Here is a 20,126-nt window from a genome sequence, read left to right on the forward strand (position 1 = left end):
CCTATTTAAAAATAAAGCCGCGCTGTGGAGCATTTCCTGATGACATCCACATGTCCGTCCATCATGCATCTGTGTGTTTCAAGGGTGGAGAAGGGCGGGGTGGGTGGGGCAAAAGAGCAAAACCCCACTCCCTACCTGGAGACACTCATACGCTTTGACATATTTAGCTATACCACTGATCCACTGCCATTCCTTACAGTTTTTACATCACCCATTCACGATGTGCAGAGGACAGACTTGCAAAAAGCTTAGAATGTCTTCCAATTTAAAACAAAATATCCTTAAAGTTAAAAAGTCACATTTGTTATTGATAAATGATAAACAATCATATGCAAATACTGTAAAAGTTAAAATCTAAAATATTTTTCCTGTTTGTTTTTTAACCTTTTTTTAATCATAGCGAGCTAGAATAACTGAACTTCTTTCAGCTGCTCTCTTTCCAGGTCACCACAGTGGATCATCTGCCTCCACCCGTCTCCAATGCATACCTCCACCTGGTCCCTACTCTCACTACATCATCGCATCTGCAAACATTACAGTCCAAGACATCACCATCACTAAATATGAAAGTGATCAGGGTTGATTCCTGGTGTAAGTGGGCTACAATGACTCAACAGCACCTTTAAATGAAAGGAAGAAAGGAGAGGAAAACAAAAATCCGGACCCTATTCACCTTTGGCTCCGCCTTACTGTCCTGGTCAAACTTCAGTACATATAATATCCAAGCAACTCAATGCCCAACTCCTGAGAATTTCACGCATTTAATATAAAAAAAAAAAAGTCAGTAAAACACATTAAATCAAAAGCTGTAATCCTGGAGATATAAATAGATTTATAAGTCATTTTCATATCTTGGAGGTTATGGAGGTGAAAGGACATCGTGATATAATAAGAAGGCTGAGTGTTTGTGTGCGACTGACCAGCAGCATGGCCTGTTCACGGAGCAGCTGCTCCTGGAGCATCTCGAGGTGTCTCTGCTCCTCTTCCAGCTGGCGCCTGATGTACTCCTGTCAGCAGGAAAGAAAACCCATCAAGGCTGCGCATGTCTCTTTAAATAAGCACCAAGCACAACCCTAAAAATCCATCTTAAAACAGATAGAGGGATGTTTTGGCTTTGCTGCGCTACGATAAATACATAAAGTAACCCCTGAGCTTCATGTCTTCATTTTACAGAACCAACACACCAGTTCACTTTGTGTTTCGCTGGCTTTAATTGCAGTAAAAGTAATTTCAGAAACAGACCTGCTCACGATCGTTCCTTCTCTTCTCGTCCTGCCGGCGTTCCTCCTCCTCTTTACGTCTACGATCCATCTCCTCCATACGCCTCTTTTCTTCTTGCTCGCGACGACGCTGCTCGCGCTCCTGTTGCCTCCTCATCTCCCGTTCGCGTCGCTGTTGCTGTGGGGGTATTTGTGGGGGGGGGCAAATAAATTAAAAACAGGGTAAAAACTGCCCGAAAAACAGCACAACAAACGAAACAACGAGTCGAAACAAAACCCTACCTCCTCTAACCGCCTTCTCTGCTCCTTCTGTTGCTCGATACGTTTCTGCCTCTCTGCCAGTAGTTGGCGCTTGTACTCCTCTTGCTCCCGGAGTTGCTGCTCCTGGAGGAGCTGCTGGTGACGGAGCGCCTCCGACCTCTCCTTGTTCTCCTGCTGCAGGCGGATGAAGTCACGCCGTAGAGTAGATTCACCTGGCACGTTGACAATTGAGCTGTATCGGTGGAAGAAAGAGACAAAAGGTTGGAGCTTTGTGAAACGCCTCCACCTGAGCAGGTGCACTTGTTTCCTTTCAGGGAAACATACCTGGGCTCTCCTTCTTGCTCAGGAGGATCCTCTTCCTCCTCCTCACTGCCACTGTACTCATATTCCGTCTCATCTGCACAAGGACAAAAACCAGTCACTCACAGCTTATGCATCCTACACTTTTCCAGCCTTTCATGATAATCGAGAAGCACACGCACCTTTCTCGCCCCTCTTTTTCTTCGTCCGGTCGATGTGGTCTTTGAGCTGTATGCGGACCTGCCGCTCGTTGGGCTGGTCTCGGATGAAGGGGTGCTTCAGCAGCTGCTCTGTTGGTGGGCGCTGCGTGTAATTCTTCACGAGGCAGCTCTCGATGAAACTGAAGAACTTTTTGGACCTGTGAGCGAGTTGGGGGAGAGAAACAACACAAGGCTGAGAGAGCGAATCAAAAACAGAGAAGTATTTCAGCCATGCAACGAGAAAGTGAAGCAGACATTTTTGCAAACGCCCCACGACTCCTAACAGCGCTCCTTCCCCTTCACCAGACACTCGCCAGCGCAACAAAAACTGAGGTTTATGCACACAGACGAGCAGCATCGAACCTTTCCTTACATATACTCCACGAAAACTGAAAAACGCTACACGCTGGAGTGAAATTATTATCACAACTGCACCTGCTGCCGAGCACCGTCAGATTCACTTGCGACAGCAGCAAATCAAACCGATATTTTATGAAACAGGGGTGGAGTATAAAATAAAACAGCGATTTCTGTTTGAAGACAAATGTAAAACGAGAGCCAGTTTATTAGAGCGTTCGAGCTCTGAGATGTTTCTGCAGTGCAGTCCAGAGCAGCGATCCAGTGTGTTTGTGCGAGTGCCAGGAGAGCCTGAGCCTGCCAGAGCAGGTGTACCACAGATGTTCGAGTCAGCAGCAGAGCACTAAGGGAAAGCTGAGCTCTTAGTTTTAAGTCTCTGTAGCTGCCTGGGCTAAGGTCTGACATAAAACAAAATGCACATAAAAGGACAGAAGGAAATCTGTGCATAAAATATCTCAGAGTAAATGTGTCAGGATTTTGCAGGGTAGCGAGACGATTATATAGGACAGATACGTAAACAGTAAAAACGTCCTTTCCGGGTGGTGCTCACCATTTTTTAGATTTCAGCCGAGGAGGAGGATTTCTTGGAATGAGGAAGAGTGCACGCATGGGGTGCATGTCGCAAAGAGCTGAAAGAAGCGGTGCAAAAAAGTTAAAGATTCAAGAGGATTAAAAGATCAAGAAAAAACAAATGATAAGAGAAACAGGCACTCACGGGGCGCTCCTTCAGCCATTTCAATAGCCGTGATACCGCAGGACCACAGATCACTCTGCGAGAGAAGAAAACGCCCAATAAGAAAGCCATTCACAAGAATAATGCACCTCCGCGGTTACAGGAAGTCAGGTTTTGAACGCTCGACACGCTGGGGAAGCTTACTCGGTAATCATATGTTGCATCTGGGTTCTCGTCACAAGCGATGACTTCTGGGGCCATCCAGTAAGGTGTCCCAATGAAGGTGTTTCTCCTTCCAACTGTCCGATCCAGCTGAGCACTCACGCCAAAATCCACTGGAGAGATAAGGAGCGGAGACAGTCAGTTAAACGCTGTACGATCATCTTCAAAGACTCGATTTCAAGAAAGAGAAACGGGCCGCTGGAAAATAGCTTCCAGCCTTCTTACACACAAGCATAATCTTTTCAATGGTAGATGTAGCTATTACTGGCTAGCTTGGTTAGCAAGCTGCATCTGTAATTCACCGTAGCTGGCAAAATCTAGACTTAAAACAAAATGTGTAAACTTGACAACTTAAACTGTTTTAAGCACCACTGAATGGGAACCATTAACTATAGATACATTTAAATCTTACTGGAATTCATGATATTGAGCTATATTAAAATCTACACCACTGGTTAAAATTGTCTTTGGCACCGTTCAATACACATGTTTATAACTACTATAGAGTTTGGTATTTTAACATGCCCGTTTATAAAAATTGATTCTTTTGCCTGCCTCAAGTGGCCACCTGAGAAACTAGTTCGTCCGAAACTGTGGAGGTGGGCACTTTATAGATGTTTTAGAGTCTTGTGTTGCATGGCAAGAACAAGTGAGAATCTCTAAGTTAAAGTTGACACTGACATTTATTGGATCAAAAGGTATCAAAGACATGAAAACTCAGTCACTCACCTAGTTTAACTTCAGCATTCTCCGTCAATAACACGTTCTGGCCTTTGATGTCACGGTGGATGACGTGGTGGGCGTGTAAGTGGGCGAGACCCTGAGGAGGGTAGAGGAGATGCAATATTAGTGAAAGAAGGTAGAGAAGAGAAATGAGGAGAAGAGAGGGAAAAAAAGAGGGCGGGGGAATGTGCTCACTCTGAGGATCTCTCTGGAGATGTAGGCAATCCAGTCTTCCTTCAGCTGGTTCCCCTTTGTGTTCTTCACTAGGTCTGTGATGGAACCAGCACCACAGAACTCCATCACCAACTGCAAAACAGACAAAGTCAATGAAAAAAAAAAATATTAAAATTAAAATATGCCTAGTTCTGGAAAGTTAATAAAAAAGGAAAGCTAGTAAAAGAAGTGAGCATCAGCGCTACAGTCTTTACATTTTTTTTTAAAAATGTCTTCACTGGATTTGAGGGGCTTACCCATAGCTGGTCATCGTGTCCCGGAGGGCTCTTCTTAATGAAAGCACCATAGTAGGTGGCTATGTTTCTGTGGTGGGAATACTTCTTCAGCATATTGATCTCCAGTTTAATTTCCTCTTCTTCATCCTAGATGAGCAAACAAACACAGGTGCACATTAAAAGAGGGCGTTTGGCCTTGCCCCCCCAAAAATCTTTATGATGTGGCGTGTAGGCTCCTTTTAACCATAACCTGACCTCGAGTAACGTTTCATTTCACAAATAAATCAATTCACTTCCACACTTTGTGTCACAGCAAGTGTCGAGACGCGTGACAGCTCCCTGGTGCAACATCGCTGCAGCCTTTTCATGCAGCACGAGCGAGGAATGAGTCCTTTGTTTATGGATTACTGTTGCATGAATGATTTGCATTGTACGTTAGACACATCAGATAAACCTACAACAACAACCAGCGGCTATTATCCACAGAGCTGGAAAGAAAGCTCTGCCATGAACCTTCACCTGGAGAAAAAAAATAAATTATTACTTAATGGGTGTAGGATTACTTAAGGGAAGAGCAGGAACAGGAAATGGGCGCCTTTAAAATTTAAACGTAACCTAAAGGGAACTCTGAGGGATTAACGCGAAAGAGCTAAATCAAACTAGCAGATGTAGTGATCACGCAGCGTTTAATCTCTGCTGCAAACGACCTTTAGTTGCAGATAGCGGGAGCAAACCTGCCCGCCATCGCTTCTTCACAAAAAGGTCAGAACTAGCTGCAGTGCAAACTCCCCACTTGCACCCTGTAGCAACTTGACACAGATTAACAGTGATGCACTAATTGAACAAATGCATAGATCAGCCTGCAAGTGGTTTGCTTTATGGTTACATGGCCTATTATTTACAAAGTAGAGTGAGAGGAGTGGAGGGACAAAGGTGGGGGTGGTTGCACAAAATTACCACTGCATAATGCAGTGTGTGCACGCTTCAGATATTTGTATATCCTGTCATTTCCATTATTAGCATTCTGCACCAAAATGTGTTACAGCCGATTTAAAGGTGATGCTGTGTGTGCATGTTACTACGCTGGATGGTGTGAGTGCATCGCACACAGCAAAATGGCAGTTGGCCGTCTTTACAGGCAGCCACGCTGCTGCTGCATGACTCGTTTGAGTTGACGTAAGCCTTTCTGTTGTGCGCATCCCCCTCCACCACCCCATCCTCCTCTGACCCTCCCTTCCCCGTGTACCCCCTCTCTGCTACGCAGCTGCTGGATTATCACACTCCCGACTGTGAAAGCCTCTCTGCCACGAGTCACATGGCGACTGAGTGGGAGAGACAATCATATGGTGATGCGTGTCGGAGAGAGAGAGGCAAAGGCGAGCAATACGTCAGCGCACGACGCACACACATAAGATGCCATTAATCTGTGGCACTAGGCCACACCCAGTATTCCTAATTTATGATTGAAGATAAGATCTTTAGAAAGTGTAACTCAAAGATTTAACAAAGAGGAAACTCCAGCCGAGTTTCCTCTCATGTCTTAAAACATCTTTAAATCTCCAGGGGTGAAACCCCCCCCCAAAGACAAAACAGTTAGCCATGTTCTTTGTCTTTGATAGCCTGGTAATACATTTTCACAAATTAAAATCCAGTACAGTGTTTGCTAAAGTGTAACTGCTGGATCCCAAATTGCAGAAACATCCTTGGCCTTGTGTCAAGAAGCGCTGCACATTCAAGGAGTAGAAATCCTTTTACTTTAACAGAAAACAGCACGTCAAAATGGAAAAGCATCTGTTTTTTTAAGCTCGTGGCCTGTATAGCTGCAGAAAAGAGGACTTGTTTGGATTTGAGAATGTGGGTCACAGTGACCCTGCACAGAACCTCTGTGCCTGCAGATGAGCTCAACAGCCAGGACGACAAGCGCGACACGGGCCAGCTGAAACATAACAAGCAGAAAAATAGCTGACAGATCTAACTGAAGCTCCGTAATTGAATATTTCAGGCGTACGGTCATAACAGATCAAACTGTGAGTCATTATTTGAGCACCGTTTGAAGCCTACTAATTAACTCAGTCAAACTGACTTAAAAATCACTGTGTGAGGTCCACCAGTTAGTGAGCTTTGGCACTTTAATAGCAATGGGAGTGCACAGTCATTCGTTTGTGTGCAGGTAATAAAAACCCAGCTTAATCTCAGAATGATTTATGTCATGATAGAAGCAAGGGAAGATAGCAGAGCAGGCTAAACCTAATAACAGTCACTGTAATGCACTAAATACAGCCAAAGTCTCACATAAACAGACTGAAGACAGACGTTAAAAGGGCCACCAGTGAAAAACAAAACACAAAAATACAGTCAAGCAGGTTTTAGGTGAAGTGGACACCTGCTTCTCGTGACGAGTGACTCCCTGTTCTCAGTGAGTGACTAGACGTCTGAAAAGGCACACCTAGTGTTTCACACACATCAGGAAACAGCTGGTCCATTCTCTCCCACACGATAACAAGTCAGTCGAGAGTGTAACTCTGACTCATTGTGACGTAAGCGCGCGTGAGGGGTGGCAAAAAGGCATGTCAGGGCACACGAGCTGCATCACCAGTTCCTGTTGAGCTTCTGATGAGGACTGTGTGACGGTAGGATAGAAACATGTTGCATCCACAAAGCAGTAAACGTGTCCTGACACCGGTGAAAATTCAGCTCGTGGCTGTCGGCTGTGATCCCCTCTGAGGAAGATGATGAACACTAGGCTGTTGCGCGCGACACGTTCAAACTGGGCTCCAGGATGGGTCCGGCATTTTACGCCCATGTTGCTTTCATCATAACCAACACAGTGTGGGTGGTTAGCCCTGCTGGTCTTCGCTGCTCCCCTCAAACCTTCTGCCTTGCGTTTCTGCATGTGTGCATATGTGGTTGTTTCTCATCTGCAGATGGGACCTCCCACAGCTGAGGGCAGCACGCTTGCTGCTAAATGACAAAGCTACCTCAAAAAAAAAATCTAATTAAAATTAAGCAGTATCCTGTTGCCTCTACTCCTTCCCTGCTGCTGTTTATTAGTGAAGACAACTCATTACAGAGCGGGGCTTTTTCTCCTCTGCAACCTCTAAATATTCAGACCTAAGTTCCAGAGGAATGTGTGCAGATTTTTATGTTAACCAGACTCGAGTATAATTACATTTCACCACAAGAACATTTTTAGCACACCAATGATAATCTATTATGTTGCGCCAAATCTATCTTTTTGATTTAAAAGTATATGTAGGGTGACATTTAAGGCTTACCTCTGTGACATCCATGACCTTGATGGCAGCCAGCTGTCCAGTCTTGACATGTCGTCCCTGCAAAGACGACAAACAAAAGCATATGAGCATTCAAGCACATGGCAAAGGTCACTGTGGTCTTATCAAGTATGCTGTACATTGCTATTTAAATTGTTTTTTTAAAAAGGAAAAGAAAAGCTTTAGTTATAGCCAATATACTCATTCAAAACAGGTGGTGAACTGGTTTATAAATTAACTGGTGTATCCACATTTGGTGACAGGTGGCTCTTTGGTTGTCCAAATATGGTCACATCCATTTTCCAAAACAAAGGATACAAAGACTACTCGTTTGAGGCCTTAACAAGATTAAAAAGGTAAAGTCAGTCCATTTATTAGGTTATTTAATAGAGGAAAAAAACAGATAAACATACTAATGGTATAAGTGTGTAACTGAACAAACTGATGCATTCTCATAATGCATCAATTAACAAAACATTTGCCTGCTCTAATGTGTTAAAGATATATTGGAGCAGGCATGAGTTTATGGAAGTCACCGTGTTGTAATGCCATCTTGAATACAGAGGCCGAGATGGACATTGTTGCTCATAATCTCAATTTAGTTATGTGGCCAGAGACAGCAGCGCGCCAAAGGTGGAAGTGAAGAGAGCTTCTTGGCATTTGTGTACCATGGAGGCAAATTTTAATTCACATTTGCATCTCCAAACTCAATGTATGAACAATCATAACTTAGTTTTATCATTCAAAAAGAGGTCTCCTTCACCAAAGAAGCAAAAACGAATAGAAAAGAGAATATGACTGGCTCTGGATAAAATGCCATCCTCAGACATCATCTCCTGAACTGAAGTCAGCAGCAGCTGGTTATAAGTTAACATTATGCTAGCTAATGTTAGGTTCAAGTATCCTAAAAATATCAGTTTCTCTCTAATAAACACTAACGCCAGCCAACAGCATAAACAACAGCGGGTCTTACTGACAGGATATCCTCAACAACTCACCTCAGGATCGCTGTCAGAAGCGAGCTTGTTTGACTTGTATCAGACTCGTTTTGTTAAGTTTTACAGGTTCCTTCAGAGTAGAGCTGGGCGATATGAGATTTTTTCATATCACGATATGTTTTTTTCATTTCAGGCGATAACGATATCTATCACGATATAAGCCAAATAACTATATTTGTAAGATTTAAATGTGCCGTTGCTCACAAGTAAAATGTGAAATAATCAGCAGCTTGTTTTTATTTAAATATTTATTTCCCATAATAAGTTCAACAGGGTAGATGTACTTAAGGAACATGAGACTTTTTCAGATAAATAAAGGCAAATATTGCAAACTACACAAAAGGCAGCCGCTAAAGCGTTTAAGTTTCAAAATAGAACAAACGAAACAGACTAAATTGTCAATTCCACTTAGAAACAAAATATTAATTCTAAAAATAAATCTTAGTTTGTTTTACAGAAGAACAGACAAAACTGACTAACTTTTGTCAATATCAAATAAACTGAGAACTAAAAGGAAATTCTCAATCTCTCCTTGTTGTATAGCTTAGCTTTTCAAACAGTTTTAACAGTTACTTTAGTCTGACAAAAGCCGAATGACGAATTAGCGCTTCCAGTCAGAGACTGAGGCTACGTCCACACGTACACGGGTATTTTTGAAAACGGAGATTTTCCGTTTTCGTTTTAAAAAATAATCCCGTCCACACATAAAGGCAGAAATGAAGGAAAACGCTGCTATGAACATGCCAAAGCAGCAGGTGGCGCTAGATTCCTAACCGTGCAGAAATGTTGGCCAATCAGAAGTCTAGAAGCCTCGGTGGGAAAAAGTAAACAAAGCTGGGGCATAGAAGCAGAACCGAGTCGTATGTGTGGAGGGACAGTAACTGTGTGTATATGTAAGCATTTAAACACTGCAGAGAGTAGAATTAACAGTAACAGTATTGTAGAAATTCATTTCACCGAAACAATAACGTGGCGCACAGTGTGACGCATGCACCAGTTTATTGTATTTCCAGACTTGCTTTCGGCACAATTTACAGTGCACGCTACTCTGTTTTTTGTCAGACTTGAAATAGCCGAAATACCTTCACACTACGGAACTTCTATGGCTCTTCCGTTCGACAATCTCTCCGGCGTTGGAACCATCATCTGTTTTCTCTTCGGTCACGCTCGGTTGATTTTTCTAGTCGGCACACTCATTTCCTCCATTACCCGCTGGCTGCTTCCCAAACAAACACACGTGCGGCTTGGCACTTGTGCTGTACGTAACAAGTCACGCGACGTGACGCTGCGGCTGTGATTGGTTCGGCTCTGCGCTACTTAATTTGGATTGGCTGTTTTTTTTTTTTTTTTAGAGGACAAGAGCGGCGAGGTCTATCGCGATAGCTTAATTTCTCTATCGAGTAAAAGTTATATCGCGATACATATCGTTATCGTTCTATCGCCCAGCTCTCTTCAAGTAAACAAACAGAGAGGTAAACAGAGCTGACAGCTCTACACTCACTACATAATACTAGAGGTGGGAATCACCATACATCCCACGATACGATATTATTGCAATTTTTTAAAAATATTTTGCGATATTCAGATTCTGTACATAAAGGTAAACTTTATCAATATTCATTTTATCTAATATCAAAGTCTCGCACTCAGTCTTTCTCTCATTTCAGTCAGTTTTATTGTTGACAAACTGAACGGTTTGTATTACAGTCTAGTCCAACTTAACTGAATGCAACCATCTGGTACAATTATAGCTATTCTGAACTATGCAATTTATGAAAACTATGCAGCCCCTTCAGCAACTGAAGAATTTGAAAGTAAATTAAAACTTTTTTATTTAATGTAAAATTATATTTTGTTTTAAACTTAATTAAAATAAAACATGTCTTAAATTAAAATAAGTAAACTGTCATGTTTATTGCTGCCACAAAAAAGTTAAACACATTTGGACAGTGAACGAATGTCAGGATTCTTGCTCAGAAAAAGGATCAACATGCTTTGAATTCAGAACACAAAAACCTTTTTTGTAACAAAATATCGATTTCTGCTGTCCCTGTATCGATACATTATTAGCAAACAAAATATCACGATGCTACACAGTATCGATTTTTTCCCCCACCCCTAACAGATACCATAGCCAGGATTATGCGCTTGAATTGGGAGGGCAAAAAGTAACAAAGTTAACTGCAATCTGCAGTCTGACATCTAGTGGAGATATTTTACACACTGTAACTTTAAAGCCATTAAACGAGTAGTCCACAACTCACTGCATGCCCTCCGGTATACAGTCTTTGCCATTTTCATACATAACACAATGACTTATTTAAAAATATATATATAGAAAATTAAAAAAAAAATCCTGTATCTAATTAAATTACATGTTTGACCGCCATTTTTACCATATATTTCACACGGGAACTGAGATCAAGAGTTGGATTGTTCCTATCAAAGAAAGCAGTTTCAAGTCTTTTGTATCCCACAGCCCATGTAAAATTATGATACACAGCACCAAACAGAAACATGCAATTCCCAAGCCATGAAGCCCCGACATTCCCAGACTTCTCTGCTCTCCTAACACCCTACTGCCACTCCTTACATAAACAAAGGGACCAAAATAGTGGCCTCCCTACATCCCCCTCCCTCCCCTCAACCCTGAGACGAGATAAAACATGGGACATTTTTGGAAGCTGACCCACATGGGTATTCCCCTTCTCCACTGCAGTGATACTCTGTCTCTCTGCCTACCACTGCTGCAATGTACCGGACACACGTGTCAATTCACTGTACAGTCTTTGTGCATGGCTACAGAGAAAACTGCTTCAGACACACATATGTACAGCCTCCCTGCCGACACCACCGTCGTCATCTTAGCCAGTGCATTCCATAGTCAATTGAAACTGTATGGATTATGACAATAAAAGCTATGCAGGCTTTGGGGCCCTCTGTTTTCACTGAGCAGGAGAGGTGGGGGCGATGAGAGGGACACTTTACAATGACTTTAATCCTCTCCACTTTGATCCCAGGGGTTGCCTCTGCAAAAACAACAGAGGCTGACATTGTAGCTGTCACCTCCTCGTGCACATGCAGTCTGTTTTGCTAGTTTACAGGTGCAGCCGAGGAACTCCGCAGTCATCCTCATGCCTCATGTGCACTGAAAAAGTCGACATTAAATGATTATGATTTTTGAGTCAAACATAATTAACTGAATCTTAGATTGCATTATTGTTAAATCTTTAAGTAGTTAATACTTGTTTAAAGCTTCTTAAAAACAAAAACAAAGAGTTTCTGGGAAAACCTGACAGGCATTTTTCTCCATTTTCAGACCAAATGACTAATTGGTTCATTGAGAAATGACTGGGAGATTAATCAGTGTACTATTGTGATAGTTACCCCCTTATTATAATGGAAACAATAAAAATTTATCCATCCTGTGACTTCAGTAACATATTAGTCAGCTAATTGAGAAATGAGCCAAACATGCACTGGGTCCCTGGATGTCTACAGGAAGATTTCACTGCGTGAGTCACGAACTTTGTTTCTAACTACCGACCACAAACAAGACCAACACTGAAAAGGAGCAGAAAGGAGAAAAATAATCAAGACCGTCTTTGTGTTTTGGCTCTTCTGCAGCCCCTCTCCCATTAGCATTAGAGCTCACTCTCAAAGAAAACTTGTTGGATCCAACGCTGTGACGCTTTCATCCAGGGGAGGAAAAAATAAATAATAATAATAATAATAATAAATCTGATGCTATTTGGATTTTCCACAAAGACCATCCAGATAATTGCGGGATACATTCAACTCAATAACAACGCAGTTAATCTCCCTCGTTGGCTGTTAATAAATTAAAGCTGTTAATTCGTACAGTTTTACAGTTGACAGTGCCTTGATGAATGTGTACAAAACTATGACAGCCAAGCTAAAATGTCTGCTTACATGGATGATTTAAAGTCATGTAGTTTGGAGTAGATAGCAGAGGTGCCAATCCCCCCCCCACAATTCCCTTTCTGTTAACCTAAAAGTCTTCCTAGTCGTATAAATCCAAGTTTTTTTTCCAGCTTCTGGGAGGGTTATCTAAGCCACAAGGTTATTGCATTTTGATACCACAACACAACTGGGTTACACATCATTAGCACATGAGCAATGAGAGGAGTGCCTGGTTTACAGTCAAGCTCCAAGTTTTGACTTTATCCTCTTACAACATGCACTTATTGTGAAAACACTTTGGGGTTAAACAGTATGTTGCACAAGTAAACAGAAATGAATCAGCACATATGAAAATAAACAGGCTTTCAGAAAAAGAAAACAAAAAAAAAAAGGATGTCACCAAATCTATGCAACAGATCCTAAAACTACTCTTCTTAATCTGGGGTATTCTTACAAGCACTGTCAAAAAATAAGCTCTAAGAACTGGTCTAGCAAGAGCTTAGCAGGCACTTAGCCATACCAAGTGCAGCTTGTAGACATGTTCAAACTCCAACCTGTTCTGAGTCAACTCATCACATGGCGACACTTCGTCAGGATTCTTACGTGTCAAGATTTAAAGCACTGGGTACCCTTTCAGCACCATTTTCAACATGCAGGTTAGTCCATTTGATGTTAATAGGTCCCTAAATGCAGCGGTAAATAAGGTCTGCCGGGGTATTGCCACTTTCAGTGGATGGATCAAAGAAAATCCTGCAGGCTTGCTACATATGAGATTTTGCCAGAAGTCTGAAGAGTATTTTTCTACTGTGAAAGAGTGAAAGATATCCCACAAAGATTAAAAAAATAAATAAAATAATTACCAGGCGGGACATCTTTCTGTTTCGAGGTGAGCGATTAACGTCATCAGTGAGTGTCCTAACTGTTAACGCCGACTTTGATCCGCTGTTATTTAGACTTACTTGGCAATGAAAGTTTTTTTGTTTGTTTTTTTTTTTTACTTTTCCCTCATAAAGACGACATCTGATGACGTCGCCTGTACCCTTAACGACAAGTTTTGACACCTCGGCGTATATCAAAGACGTGGTTTGAAGACCATTAGAACCATTTCTGGGTATTCCCAAGGGTAGCTGCATAGGCAGAGACCACCCTCACCCACTTCTGATCCATACCCAGTCATTTTGGTCTATAAGCAAGCCTGAAATATGACAGAAACCACTCTGTACAGAAAAGCGCTTCAAAAGGTTACTCCCAGCAGTCTTTCAAGGGGTAAACCATTGAGTATGGGATGAGTTGGGAGTGAGTAAGTTTTACAAACTTGTGCAAATGCACAATCATCTGATATGTATAGAAGTATCACTCCCTTTAAAATTTGTCACGGGGTTCCAAAAAGAAGGCAACAGAGACACTTCTGCTTAAGTTAAACCCAATTTTAGCAACATACATCATAAACTGTTATATGCCGTCTGGTCTCTAATGCGCTCTGTCACAGTTTGCCTCATGTCTTCACAGCAGAACTGACTGACCACACGTCAACTTCCACTATTTTTTAAATATCCCAAAGCGCCTACATAGGCTTGAAACTAGTCTTTAAACATGTATTGTTTATAAATTTATAGTAATTAAATATATTAAGTAATTCCTAACTAATCAGACAGCCGGTGAGGCTCAAGTTTTTTATTTTATTGAATAAATCAATATTCAGCTGATCGGTTCCAATCAGTCATGCAGTAGAGCCCATGGTACAAAGCTGGGGATGGGAATAGACTTGGGTTGATCAGAGGAGGCCTGCAGCTAGGCACTGCAGGGCCCGTTGAAGTAGTCAGCTAGGTGTGGCTGTGGAGGGGTTATCTGAGGCACTCAGCTATCACTCAGCCCTCCCTGGCCTCCATCTCTACTCCTCCATCACAGCTCCTCTTAACCATGGCCAGATGTGTTCCTGGCAACCCTCCAGCTCAGCACTAAAACCACTGAATGACTTACTGCCTTCAGAGCCAAAGACATTAACTTAAAAATCTACCCTAAAACTAAATATGCTCCACTATAAGGGCTTCCATTAACAACGCTGTGGAGAAATCTCACTCAACACAAGAAACCCGATAAGGAAAGCTGCTTTAGAGCTGCCATAATGGGCTTTCCCGTTATTTCACAAGCCATGTGAAGAACACACACACACACACTTCACCCGCTGTCATAGTGTCTGCGATGTTTCACAATTACAGGTACGGCTCCGTTTGTTTTGGAGACTAATAAATCCAGCTGAAGATCAGTGTTGGGAAAGCAGTGATTCATGTTTTTTTGGGTGGATTTTCACTTGACAGAAATGAGCGGCAATGCTCAGCAGTGTTGTTAGCGGTCCGCCTACAGAGCCAGTGCGGACAAAGGGGGAGTACTGGTTTCCACAAGACTGACCTGAACCTCTGCCTCCCTGCATATTTCGCATTAAAGTAAGATCGACCTGGGAACCCATCAGCTAGCCTGCTGACCAGACCTTGAGAGATCCAGCGACGACAGAAAATAACCATTAGCGATGCAAAGTAGGCGGGTCTCAAGTTAAAATTAACATTGAAGTAAGCAATTCAAGTGACTACCAATGAGAGTAAGTTCATTTGTATATGATGGGGTGGTAAAAGCATTACTTATTTTGTCTTTTGTTCTGGTCTCTGTCAAGATGGCGGCAGACACTCACTGTTGTACCTCTCTCTTGAGGTCCTCTCTGTCAACTCAAAATTTTTGGACAGTACTGCCTTTCTCACCCAGACCTATGTATACTAACAGTATTCCCTATTCCCATTGGTAGTACCTTGAAGGGGGGTTAGGGGGCTCCTTTTGAATCCAAAGCTTTGAATGGCCATTCATCCATTTCTACTGCTTATCCAGGTTCGGGTCACACAGGTAGAAGCTCAGACTTCCCTCTCCCCAGCCACATCTTCCAGCTCATCCAGGAGGGCACACCAAGTCCAAAGCCGGCTGAGAAATGGTTTGCCCCGGTGCATCCTCCTGGTATGAGATACCCGCAAACACCTCACCCAGGAACCGTCGTAGTCAGATGCCCGAATTACCTCAACCGGCTCCTTTCAATGTGGAGGAGCAGCAGGCCTACTCCGAGTCCTTGACCCACCTCCTCATCCTACCTCTAAGGTAAAGTTCAGCCACACTTTGTAGGAAACTCATTTCCAGTGCATGTATCCACAACCTCATTCTTTCAGTCACTACCCGGAGCCCATGATCATAGTTTGAATGGTAACTCGACAGCGTCGCTTTTACGCTCAGCTCTCTCTTCACCAGAACAGATCGGTACGGCGTCCGCCTGGATTGTCCACTTGCACTGGGAGTACCAGCCAATTTCCAGGCCTTCCATTAGAACCTGCCTGTTCTCAGATTTCCTCTTCTGCCAGTAATTGTTTACGAATGCAGATCCATTTTTAAATTGTGAGCAGTCAATGGTTGTCTGATGCATTTCAGCAAACAACATCGCTGGTACTTGAATGTAGCCACAGCCTGCTCGTTGATGCCCTGGCTGATCGTTATTAGACTACAAATGGAAGCCAGAAAGCTTCTGCTGCCAAAAATAGTGCATCTTTCCTACAAATCCTGCATATTCATATCTAGAATCTGTTTATTCTGATCAAGCAAAGCAATTAGTTTCACACAGGCTGGCTTTATAACCAGGTCAAACTTCTGCTACTTGCCAAAAAGATAAAAATGGCTCCACCTTCCATTGCACAACCTAGTGCTGAAATTGAGCGACATGCTCTCTAATTAGCCATGCGGGTGCAAAACAAACTTGGTTTCACATTATTAGTTCACACAGTGAGGGAAGAGAGAGAACTGCTTGCAGTGATAGTTTAGTGCTTTTAAAAGGTTACCCATGTTAAGACCGAGGAGATGGATGACCTCAGTCTTTGCTCAAGTCATGAGAAGCTCTAAGGTGACATCTGAACCAGCAGAGTGAGCAGGTGGGCAGACAAAAGTCAGAGCCTCCATGTACCTTTCACACATATATTAAGACTTCTGCCTGCAGATAAATTCCAGCGAAAAGAAATGATCCATCAGCCGTTAGAAGCAGCACATGACATCTAAGGCTGTGAGCTGCCTGTGCTTCTCTGGGCTCTGCTGCTGCATACCAGCACACTGACCCAATTCTCACACAGAGACACACAAAGCCTCGGCCCTGCTGCCTCCGAGCCCGGCTCTCCCCAGAGAAGCACGGATGGAAGTGGCACAGAAAGAGATGAGAAAGCAGAGAGGGGAGTGAGCAAGCGAAGGGATGAGGAGGGAAAGCCGGGAGATGGAAAAGGTGAAAAGGAATGCGCAGAGAAGAGGAGCGAAAACACAGAAAGCTGAGTAATGGTCTGAAACAAGAGGCCAGTTGATGTGACAGGACAAGTATTGATCACTGCTGCAGCAAAGGCTTAAAAACGCATTGCCTGTACATTTCGACAACACTAAAGATGTGAAAGCACCGAAGCCTAAGGCTGCAAATGACAGCTCTGTTTCTCTTCACCTGCCAATATGCAGTTTTCACACAGTGAAGTGTCCTAGTGAAGGTTTTATATAATCGTCAACTGAATGTGGGATGACTGGGAGCCATTAAGAAGTTAAAAGAAAAGAAAAAGAAAGATTTAGAGCATTAAAACAAGAGATCTTGAAGAGAAAGAGCTATCATGTAAAGGCGCTGGAGGAAGACAGGCAAGAGGCTGTCTCGTCTGCCTGCGCCTTTGTGTCTCATCTCAACACCACTCAAGTAATGAGGCGGCTCAATGAGCTGCACACAGACAGCAACACACACTCACGTACGCGCATACACACAGAGAGACACTGAAAGTTTTGTTCGGGCAGTGTGGCGAGTCAGGGGACACTGTAAGTCTTGTGACACCCATTAGAGAGAGGGTCACTGTGGGGGAGATGGGGACAATAAGGGATACACAGCATCAGATAGAGAGGATGCAGAGTAGAGGAGTGTGTTGGATCTCATATTCACCAATTTAATACGGGTTTGAAATGTTTCACTCATCACGCAGGGCCTTCAACGCCCACCGATTCTGACCTAACAGCTGCACGGCCAATCAGCAGCCGAGCTCCCGGGACCTTTACCACAGAGCCCTATATGGCACTTATCAATTAGACACTGTCACAAGGCCCAGCTATGGCATCGAACCCACAGGCCTGCAAGAAAACCAGCCATCACTTGTCCTACATTCATTAACTCAATGTGACTGGCAGAATAGCCGCAGGCCCGCATTCCTACATATTAAATTATAATCACAAGGATTTTCTGGAAATGACAATCGGGACTTAAGGGCTAACCAGTCTTATAATTTCTCTCTTCATAAGCAATTTCAATTTTTCACAAAAATTTACAAGCTGCTCAATAGATAATATTCAAATTTTATAGCTTTTCCAAATCCTTGGAATTTGACTTAGAATTGTGTAACATCTTGCCAAATAAACCATTTTTATTCAAATTTCCAGGTCTTAAAGATTAAACTGATATTGCTGATACTGGGTGGACTAATACTGGATTACCACTGGGAACTCGTCATGATAAGGCTGGACAAACTGCCTTGCTCTCTTAGTGAATCTGGTTACCCTAAAGGCAGCAGCACAGGGGTTGATGACGATTACCCTGAAGCCAGATGAGCTCCAGTTTAACTTCAGGGTGATCCATCTCTGGTGACCTGATAGTCGCTGCTTCAATCATCTCAACTGTAACCAAATCCAATCTTTCACTTCATCATTTCTTTAAGCTAATTACCAACAACCAGTCAGGTTAGCCCCGAGGTAAACATCAGTCTCCCCCTGTGGCTGGTAGGCAATGAAAGACTCCATGAGAGGTTCTCCTCCTTCCTCAGCAGCAGCTCCAACCCTTCACACATAGCTAGCCCCCTGAGGACTGCTTCTTATTCTTATTCTGAGGGAAGGGGGTGAGGCTGCCCCAGAGGTCAGGGGAGAAAACAAAGGACAGCACTACTGAGGCTCAAAAATCTTAACGTCTTTTAGCTTCCTGGACAAAAAACAGCCCTCGGTATATGATACCCTTAAATGAAATGTGAGGGACTAGAAATGACTGTTTCATGCAGTGCATATGCAAGTATGAAATCATCCCTGCAATTCTTTGATCCCCCCCCCCAGTATTCAGCCACGTGACCATCACGGTGATGTCACCAAGTGATGTTGCTGCACCACATCCAACATGGATTTTGCCCACATGAAACATGGTGGTGTGAAAATACTAGAGGCACAGCCTTGGCACATCCCATGGATGCACATCAGGCAAGTCAGCAGGGGCCCCTAGCCTCAGACCTGACTATATATGGCCATTCTGTAGAGCAGAGAGAATCTTCCCCACATACCATGCACAATATGAAGAATCATGCCTTTTTCTGAGTTTCTCTACTATCTCTCCCTTTTTTAAATACTTCTATCCAGAAGCAGGTCTGCTAAGCCAGCTGGTCCAGGGCCAACTGATAAAGAGGGAGAAAAGCTCAGTGAGACTCTCATCATGCACTGCAAAAAAAAGCAGTGTGTATTGCTTTAACATAACTAATGATAAATTGGGTGCGACAGACCTACACTGCCTTCACAATGACTGGATATTCACTACAAACTTTATACGATGGGTCATGACCGACAGCACTCTTTAGACATGCCAGAACTGGCTAATAGCACAGTTTTAAGCTAATTTGTGTTGGGAATTTAAACAAAAGCAAGGACTTCATTTTAAGGTTTTTGAACAAGCTACAACATCCAGCACTCAAGTGACAAAACTGCAGTACCTTAAATGACCACTTGAGGCTGTCTCTAAAAGACCAAAGTTCCTCATAGGGAAAAAACTTAAATGCCCATCATGAAACTCAACACATTAGCAGCTTTCTTATTTAAACAAACAAAAGCTATATAGACATTTAACTTCAACTCACCATTTGAATTGTATGAAGAAGTTAATTAAGTTAGTTTATCTGTAGAGTCGGTGCCTTTTGGGGCTTTTTTATCTGATATAAGATAACATGAAGATTCCTTTATTGGCGCCATACTTGGGCATCATACAGTGAAATCGGAGCAGCGCCTTGGTTTCAGCAGACTAGCATACATGCATTTTACATGCTTTACTCATGCATACAGTACAGCAAAATAATATATATAAATTTCTTTATTTTGTATGTGTTTGTAGTGCTATAGTCTGACAAAAAAACAACAACACTGTGCAGTTGATTGTATAAAATGTCCACAGAAAAAGGGAGACCCCCCCCCCCCCCCCAATTTCTAGCCATTTCTCGCTAGCCAAGCTTACTAGCAGCTGATAGCTTAGCACTAAACACATTGAAATATGGTGATTTCTGGCACCAAAACACAAAGGCAATAATGCTAAGCAAAAGGCTTTAAAACTGAATTTCAAAAACTATTGGGGTGATGTAACAGACGGTCCATCTTTTTATACAGTTTATTTTTCTGTAACTTCTAAATTCCAAATAAAACCAAACAGGTTGGTAGAGCAGGGCGATATGGCCAAAAGTATTTATCACGATA

At 42.8% G+C, this 20,126-nt stretch overlaps 1 protein-coding gene across 8 annotated transcripts in view; it reads right to left on the minus strand.

The window, feature by feature from the left end:
• LOC102309480 (mitogen-activated protein kinase kinase kinase kinase 4) overlaps positions 1-20,126 on the minus strand; it is a gene marked incomplete in the record, with an annotated part of 39,512 nt that overhangs the window by 14,804 nt on the left and 4,582 nt on the right. For all 8 annotated transcript variants that reach the window (XM_042219914.1, XM_042219913.1, XM_014332939.2 and 5 more), the window contains 12 exon segments: positions 921-1,007; positions 1,243-1,398; positions 1,503-1,713; positions 1,806-1,878; positions 1,964-2,139; positions 2,889-2,967; positions 3,054-3,108; positions 3,216-3,346; positions 3,963-4,053; positions 4,152-4,262; positions 4,427-4,552; positions 7,681-7,737. In XM_042219914.1, coding sequence (XP_042075848.1) covers positions 921-1,007; positions 1,243-1,398; positions 1,503-1,713; positions 1,806-1,878; positions 1,964-2,139; positions 2,889-2,967; positions 3,054-3,108; positions 3,216-3,346; positions 3,963-4,053; positions 4,152-4,262; positions 4,427-4,552; positions 7,681-7,737 — 1,353 coding nt within the window.

This window comes from Haplochromis burtoni, unplaced genomic scaffold (genome assembly GCF_018398535.1).
Source record: "Haplochromis burtoni strain Fernald_Lab_line unplaced genomic scaffold, NCSU_Asbu1 Contig_40, whole genome shotgun sequence".
NCBI lineage: Eukaryota > Metazoa > Chordata > Actinopteri > Cichliformes > Cichlidae > Haplochromis > Haplochromis burtoni.